We start from the raw sequence: 8,745 nt of genomic DNA, 5'->3' as shown, positions 1-8,745 counted from the left end.
ATATCAACAAAGTACAACAATAAATTTGTCCTTACTTGGTTGATACATGCCCCCAATGAATAAGCCATGTTGCATTGCATGTTGGCAGGCTAAGAAAGACCAACCCCTTGATAGCAAGAGCAATTTGGGGGTGGGGTGGAGTGGGGGGGTTGACCTTCACCCCAGTTGTGTAATTATATCACATTTATTTGCTATTACTCATTCTTATAAGCAACTATATCTCTTTTTTACTGATCTTTCTATTGAAAAAATGGAAAGATAAGAGGGATGGCATGACCAACTTGAGCAGCTCTGTTGGTCACACAATGCCTTTCTTTTCATCTACCTCTCAATTGTATGGTCATCATTTATTAGGAAGAAATATAAGAATCTTATAATAAAATAAAATAACAAACTAGAAAGGGTGGATTTATTAAACCTTGTGGTATGGTATTTTGAACTTTTCTTAAGAGGAGTATTCAAAATTAATTAAAATTCACGATTAGATAATGGTATGACCAAAATATCAAGCTTTAAATGATATGAGTCTTCATAACAATATGCGGTGATTTTTTCTCCATCGCAACACATGGGGGTGCAAGATATACCCAAACACATGGGGAAGATTAGGACAATCATTTCAACCATTCAATGGGGAACGAGGTGGGGCAGTCGTTTTAGCCATCCATGGGGTGAGGTGATCCATTCGCCCACCCCCAAGTGTCTTGATGCAGCCTATAGCCCCACTGCGGATAACATTTTCCTTAATAATATTCAAGTTAATTTCATGAGATTTTACCAAGAAAAAAAAATTTTCATGAAATATAGGGTAATGTGGAAGACACGTGTACACAAGGCTGCCACATGAGAATAAGATACCACATTCAACCACATCAACATGGTAAGATACTGATAAGATGGAAGGAACTATGGAATTGAAGCTGTCTTCTCAGATCTATCAATCTTTTTACACTCCGATTTGACAGAGATGGGAACCATTTTTCTTTATATCTTGTCTTGAGTTGGGTGGCAGCTGTTTCCAACTTATCCTTTGACCGGTCTAATTCCAATCCGCCCCACCCCCCCCCCCCCCCCGCCCCTTATCTTCTCTCTCGAGTTCAGTCTCTCTCTCTCTGTGCAGTCTGCACCCGCTAACATGCCCCCCACGCCCTCTCCGAGACACAGACACTCTGGACTCTGGACTCTGGACTGCTGCTGTCGGCCTCACGTGGAAACTCAGGTCCACCTTCAGCCTTCAGCTTTAGTCTTTGCTCTTTAGCCTTGTTTGTCTAGCCTCAGTTTGATTTATCGGGTCAACCGCTTTCGGCTTGTCATGTATGGTTCAACCACAAAATCAACAACATGTACACAACGGATACCCTACACTAGGGGGTGTCAACTGTCAACTGGTCGGTTTGGTCTGCTTTTGGCCAGGCTGCTAATGGGACAAAACGAAACAAACAGTTCACTCAAAGTTTGATTTAAGTTGGCTTTGGTTTTGGTCCAGTTTAGTTTGGTCTTTTAACAGATTGGTTTAATAGGTGTTGTTACGGCCGGTCCAGTTTGCTTCTATCCGTTTCATGCATCCAAACCGGTAAGATTCAGTTAGATTTGGATTGAACTGATAAATTTGCCTGATCTGGCCAGTTCAGGCTAGAAATTGACACTCCTACCCTACCCACCAACCCATCTATCTTGGATAATATTCGTATTTGGCCGCTTGAGCCCACGGCCCACCCAACACATGAACAGTTTCTTCAAATGGTGTCGCTGTTACAGGATAAGGGAAAAAGTTTTGTAAAACACCAACTCAAAAATAAAATTGCACACCCTCACATATAGTTCATGCGAGAGAGTGATAAGTCATAAATGCTCCTCCTTATTGTTCAGATTCCAAAGGAGATTCCCTTATTCGCCTGAAATTACACAGGCAATGTACAATGTTGTCTACTTCTACCTTTAAATTCAAAGACTTTCGATTATATTACGAAACCCATATTGTAGAAGATTGAAAACTCAAATCAAACCCAACTCCAGCGATCCCGAGTTGACTCATCAAAAGCTGGCATTTCCCGATCTGTAAGGATAACACTAATGCAAGCTATATGGCAGTATCGTGTTTCATGAGCCCTAAACCATTCTACAGGTTAAAGTGATCATGCTTGTCATGACTTTCAATCAGAGTATCAGGAAACCTTATTTTATGTTTTCTCTGCATTTACTTGATCATCCCAAGCAAAAAATCAATAGGGCTTCTAGAGGAACAGATCTTAAAAAATCCCATGTGCAAGACAGGAAACCTTATTTTATGTTTTCTCTGCATTTACTTGATCATCCCAAGCAAAAAATCAACAGGGCTTCTAGAGGAACAGATCTTAAAAAATCCCATGTGCAAGACTTTGTCAATGCAAGCTTTTGCATGAAACACATTCATCCTCTAAACATGAGAAACATGGTTCATATATAGTTGCAGTCCCACACCCATTTTTACGGGCCTTTAGCTTGTCAAATGGCAACTCGGACATTCAAGGAGTTTAATGGGATTGAACCAAAATCCTCAATCAAAGTGGTCAATATAAGGTACACAAATTTCTCCAGTACTAACAGATACATGTGCTGCTACAAACATGAATACAAGCATTGATGTTTCAAGCTCATTTACATGTAATTCTATCCAGCAAAGGAAGACATCAACAGCAGCCTCTTGATTCCTCATAAACAATCTGGCATTTATAAGGATCCAAAGAACAAAAACGTAACTGCACACCATTTAAAGAAGAATGTTCCATCCTATGACAATTCTTCATGATAGAGATGAAGCCCAAGCCCTAAACGTGCACAAGCTCGACGAAATGCCATTCCTTCTGCCTTTTGAACAGGGTCTCCATAACTTGTATCGTCAACAGAGGCAGTCCCAGTAGATTCCCTATAAATCTTTTCAAGAATCCAAGCCATGTAAGATATATCTAGCTTTTCAATTTTGCTTCATAAGTAACAAATATAGTCATATTAAAACAATGGGAAAAGGTTCTCTGAGCCACTGGGGCAGGGTACACTAGCACCCCTATGTCTATCTCTCTCCTCCAAACATGAAATGACCTTGCTGCCCTACCATATACGATAATGTTTTGAACGTACCTCATTGGTGTGCTCCATTATGTCGCTTGCTCAGAGAACCCTCTCCCTTAAAACAAATAGAATGATACCGCACAAGTCGAATGCCAAGACCTCAACAAGGGACTAACCAAAAGGAGCAAAACCTAGATAAAATGCAATTCTACTAACACAACCCCCCCCCCCCCCCCAAAAAAAAAAAAAAGAGGACCAAGAGTCATCTGAAGAATTAGCAGATTTTATTCGCCAAATAGAATAGAAAGATCCACCAGAACAATAGGTGGAGATATTTAGCCTTCTCATTGCTTTCTCCTAGGTTTATATTAATTTCTAAAATTTTGTTTCCAATGTTTTTTATATGTCAGATAAGACAACCATTAATACCCTGCAACCAGGGTGGGGAGATAATCATGGTTTAACCTATTTGATTCACAAAATTCAGAGTTTCGGCCAGTTTTAATATATGCCCAGTCATGGTTTAACCTATTTGATTCACAAAAATCTTCCAAAAGCCAAAAACAGAAGGAATTTAAAGCACAGATTTAAATCTACGACTAGCACCAGGGGGGAGTCGACACAGGCCCGACACCAACCAAATAGAGATCTCAATCCTACAACTCACAGATTTGGATCTACAAACTCAATAGAGGGAATAGTTGCATCTGATCAAAGAGGTCATTTACAATTGATGTGATTAATAAAAACAGAGAAGAATAAGATGAAGGAAGATACAGCAGGCTAAATGATCAGCACTAGTATTACAGAAGAAGGAAAACAGCAAAACTATCCAACCTATCTACATTATAGGGTAAGGCCGTAAGGGACAGATTATAAAAGCACTAGAGCACTACTCTAGGCTAATTACTCCATAGTGGAATATCTAGAACTAGGCCTCCATATGACTGAGATTAGTAATGCTCTAATCTCCACTCAAGGTTATCAGTCACACATACCAGACCTGAAAATGACTGAATGATGCCCAAAGCCTTCCAAGTCCAACCTTCCCAATGTTTCCAGGGAAGTATTCATCAATATTAAGCTTAATAGGCTGAACCTGAGTGATCCAAGGCCTATGGGTCAGAGGAGCATGAGGCACAATAGACAAGTTGGGAACAGAGAAGACAAATTCTATCAAAAATAGGACTTCTAGTCTTCTAGAGGGCTAGGAAAGTATTTCAAAAAAAATGGATACATCTCTCATTCTACGAATGAAAGTCAAGTATCCTAACTCAAAACAGATAAATGGAATCAAATATTCAAAAAGAATTCACAATAGCAATTCAGCCAGGAATACCAACTTATAAATTAGGGAGAAATTGAGAGTAGGATTTCCATACCGGAGCCTTAGAGACTTCCTCTATTCAATTCAATCTAAAGAAAGGCCAATACTCGAAAGTGATAGAAAATTTGTATTCCTAAAGACTACCAACAAATAGGCTTATAAATCATTTCCATTACAAAGAAAACTAATAAAAAAAAAGCCCAACTTACATATAATCCAACCCAAAACTTGTGCGGATTTATAATCCTCCTAAGCTTCCCTTCTAGACCAGTCCAGTGATCAAAAGAGTCTGGCTTATCAGCTTATCTTATGTGGAGGGTGCAAGTATTTCATCCAGATTGGTATGAGCGTTTTTGGGTCATATGGAATAACATTGTGTGAGGAAAGTGAACTTTCTGGTTATTCATACATCTTGTCTATAAGTATTAGAGATTCTGAAAGCATTGAGACATTGTCCTAGACATGAAACTCTTTTAGTACAGTAAGTATAATCCTAACTTTTCTATTAACTACCCAAAAGAACGTGACATGCTCAAATGACCTCAAGTCTTTAAAATATGTCCAATCCAAAACAAGTGACTCAATACACAATTGCCAATGGTCCGTATGACCAAAGCATCATTGCAGAGATGCAAAGGAGATAGATGACAAGCTTTTACCTTTGTCAGAAGTGAAGCACATTTCCCATTAAAATATTAAATAATGGAGTCCAATCATTTTGGAGACCCCATCTACTTATTTATTTATATCTGTTTAAAATCATTACCCATTTCAGGAACTGGAGTTTGTCAGTTTTTGGTTGCCTTCTTCACTAAACCCGAAATAAAAAAGAATAACTGATGTTTCATCCCCTGAACTACTGAATCATCATGGGATTTCAGATGTCCTAAGGGTAACAAAAATTATCTAAAATGCCACATCCAAGTAACAAGAACCATGTGAGATGCAACTATCATAATCTTTTCACTGGTGATCATGCAAAAAAACTTTATAACTTTTTTTTTTTTGGGGGGGGGGGGGGTGGAATCTATCCTTGTCCATGTATATGGATTCTGTCCACAGCCACACTTTCTGCATGTGGACTGCTAATTTTACAGTTCTGACTTTAATAGGCCGTGAGTTAATTTCTGTCAACCATCACAACAACATGATAGTTAAAGGTCTAGATTGACGATGTCCCCAAGTTTTGTTGTCCATCTCAAACATATCGTCCATCATGTATCAGACTTTCTCCCATGCATTTTTCAAAAAAAATTTACCTTTGGAGCTTTATTTCTCTATCTGACTGTAGGCATCAGGGCTGAAGCCACATGGCTAGAGACCAATGAGGATAATAGGTACACAAATGCTTGATGTCAACTAAGCTTCCATGTCCCAGAAAAATAAGTCTCATAGACAGAACCTATAAGCACAGACTGTGGAAAGATCTCTCTCCTTTAAAATCTTCAGAACTTTAAACATAATATTACAATTAAAAAGATTAAATTTTATTTTTATAGCCTATAGTTATATGATACAATGTGATTTTTAAAACATTAACATCCACAATCAATATTACTGCCTTGTTCACTGTTTTCAATTCAAATTTTCAAGAAACCTCAGTGAAACCTTCAATAAACCTAAATAAATTGAGCCATGTCAGCTCCCAAAAGAAGCAAACGAACTCTATGATCACAACTGGGACTCTTAGTCAGTGAAAATGGGAGAAAAACAAACAAGAGAACACAACTTCAAACCCGATCATCATCTATGCTTGTTTTTTTGCTTTTTCTTGGTATCTCTTGGTTGGAATCTAGCCCCTGCCTTTTGATTGAGTTATTAACAAATCTATGACTAACAGGAAAAGAAAATGTGATTCTACATCCAGTCTACAGAACAGCAAAAGGTTAGAGCTTAGACGTGATAAGCATGAGCTAATTGGCACACATCATGATGGCATACCCTCATCTGCCTATTGAAAGTACTTTCTATATGAAATCATTTCATGATGGATTTCCCACACTTAAAGTAAAGCACAAATGGTACCTCTGCATCAGTCCCATAGAGAGTTACACGATAAACGACAGAGACAGACTTGCCATCAGCAGAATAGGTGATGCTCCGAACCTCGCCAGACCATTCTACAATGGGTGAAGAACACTCAGTTTTATATTTTTTATGAAACTTGAATTTTAGATCAATTAACAGAAAAGGAAAATCAAATTAACAGACCTGGAGCATGTAAGTTCATAATCCGATTCACAACATGCCTGCAAAGAACCAAAAGTGATAACTGGTAACCAAGTACTACAAACAGCAAATGTCCCCCCAAAAAAAAACCATATTAATAAAACTCAGGTTACCTGATATTCAAAAAGGGAGCAAAACTAGGATCATTATTCGAATATGAAGTACTCATTTCATCATGCTTAAGAGCTCAAGAGATGACAAATGACAAAGAGGTTGGAGCACAAGACAACAAATTAATCACATAGTTGAAGCATGTTGGCCCTTTCATGACCAGGGAAACCCTCTTAGCATTAGGACATCCATGCAAGTTTGAAGATAGTTCTTCAAGGTGTCATGGCATCTCTGTTAAGCACCATCTCTATGATGTCGTAGCATCACAACAGTGCTTCCCAGACACTTATTATAAGTGAAGCCAGCTTCCTTGGTGAGAGCTGTGAGTGTTTACAACAGAACCAAATTTGCAAACTGAACTGACCCGTTAACATTTTAAGCACTAGATCCCTTTGTCTGCCCTCTATTAACACCTTCACTCAAGTATAAACAAACAAAATGACCATTCCTTGATTAATAACTTTTCTTTAAAATCGAAAGAATAAGCACACCCTTGATTATACATGGTTTCATATTCATCAAAGAAGGAGAAAACTAAATTCCGTTGCCTGTAGAACTAGAGCAGTGTGGGAGTGGGAGTGCTGTGCACTTGAAGTATGCTCATAAAGTATGAGGTTTTAACATCATAATCCAAGTTATAAATTTCTTTATTTATTCCAAATCTTTTTGTATTTCGATTCTTTTTCCTCCTTTTCTGACTATTGCATTTTCCGGCCATCTTTTCTTTTATCTGATAACACAAATCTCCTCTCCTGCTAATGAACTGAGTGAAAAAAAATAAAATCTTTCCTTAAGATATATTACCAGTACAGTTGAGAAAAATGACAGCACCATTTTAGAAAGGAAAAAAAAAAGGTTTAGGGGGGCGGTATAGAGCGGATTGCTTACCAGGGAACGTACTTAACGGCGAACCCGTCTTCCGTTCGGACTCTGATGAGAGAATCGGGAACTCGTTTATTGAGTTCTCTGAGTATTTCCGACAATGGACGGCTAATTCCAGAAGTTAGTACATCTGAGACTTCTGGTTCTACATCCGGAACTACTACCCTCTCCTCTTTCTCCTTCTCTTTAGCTGAAGAAGGAACCTTCGCATAAAAGCGAGAAGAACCCCACTGTGACAACTTCAGAGCAGAAGAATAAGTTAAAGAACGACGATTCGACGCTCTGATCAACGATCTCGTGAGAAACGACGCCATCAAATGTTTCTCTCCCTCGCTATCGGAATGTCGGTTTCTCCCTCTCTTGGGTTTAAAGCGCGAGGGAAAGAAAAAGGCTCTCAACTTTTTTTTGGGGTAGAGTTTTCTGCCCGGGAGCCTAGTCCCTGCGCTAGTGCGAAGCCAATGGAAGTATTCGAGGATGCATCAACGCATCAATAGGGGTCAGATTTTTGCCTTCAATGAGGGTGAGGCAGTCATTTCACATCATGATGAGTCTTAGCGCAGAAGCTACACTCCATGACAGTCTTCTTCATATGTCAAAAGAATCCTTCAAAGACTTGTGTCTTAATTACGTAGTACTTCAACGGGCGTTACCTTGCAGTATATGGGCTAATATGCTTATATGCCCAGACTTTTTCCCTTCTTATTATTTTTTGAATGCCCTTTAACTGAGCAAGTCTGGTTTGTTTCTTGTGTGACTATGAAGTCCTCATATGGCCCCTTTGTGCCTACCTATTAATGAGTTATTAAATAGGATAGATTTCCTAGCTTGACAAAAGGGCAACAAGGTTTTTTTCTTCTCGTGTGATTATTGTTTGGAAGATTTGGAATATGAGGAATTCCAAACGCTTTAGAGTCCCTTCAAATCCAATATCACTATTGTTCATAGGAAGCCCTCCCTTTGATCCCAAATTCATCTCCCCCTCCTGATACTAATGGGCCTTCTTCATCCTTTGGAGACCTTCCTTGTGTTTGTTGATGTCGTTATTTATGTTAGGCCGAAAGTAATGAGATTGAGGTGCTTTATTTTGATGGGAAGCAAGAGGTTTGATTGTTGATTGATTACTTTTGACCACATGTTTCTCTCTTCAG

At 38.8% G+C, this 8,745-nt stretch overlaps 1 protein-coding gene across 1 annotated transcript; it reads right to left on the bottom strand.

The window, feature by feature from the left end:
* Positions 1–2,555: 2,555 nt before the first annotated feature.
* LOC122668089 (DNA repair RAD52-like protein 1, mitochondrial) lies at positions 2,556–7,986 on the bottom strand. Its single transcript, XM_043864646.1, has 4 exons — positions 7,604–7,986; positions 6,587–6,624; positions 6,401–6,495; positions 2,556–2,913 (listed from the first exon to the last, which is right to left on the bottom strand). Exons 1-4 carry the CDS (start codon positions 7,909–7,911, stop codon positions 2,770–2,772), a joined length of 585 nt encoding a protein of 194 aa, XP_043720581.1. The 5' UTR covers positions 7,912–7,986; the 3' UTR covers positions 2,556–2,769.
* Between the last annotated feature and the right edge of the window lie 759 nt (positions 7,987–8,745).

Source organism: Telopea speciosissima, chromosome 7, assembly GCF_018873765.1.
Source record: "Telopea speciosissima isolate NSW1024214 ecotype Mountain lineage chromosome 7, Tspe_v1, whole genome shotgun sequence".
NCBI lineage: Eukaryota > Viridiplantae > Streptophyta > Magnoliopsida > Proteales > Proteaceae > Telopea > Telopea speciosissima.
This window is presented reverse-complemented; position numbering and strand designations above follow the sequence as displayed.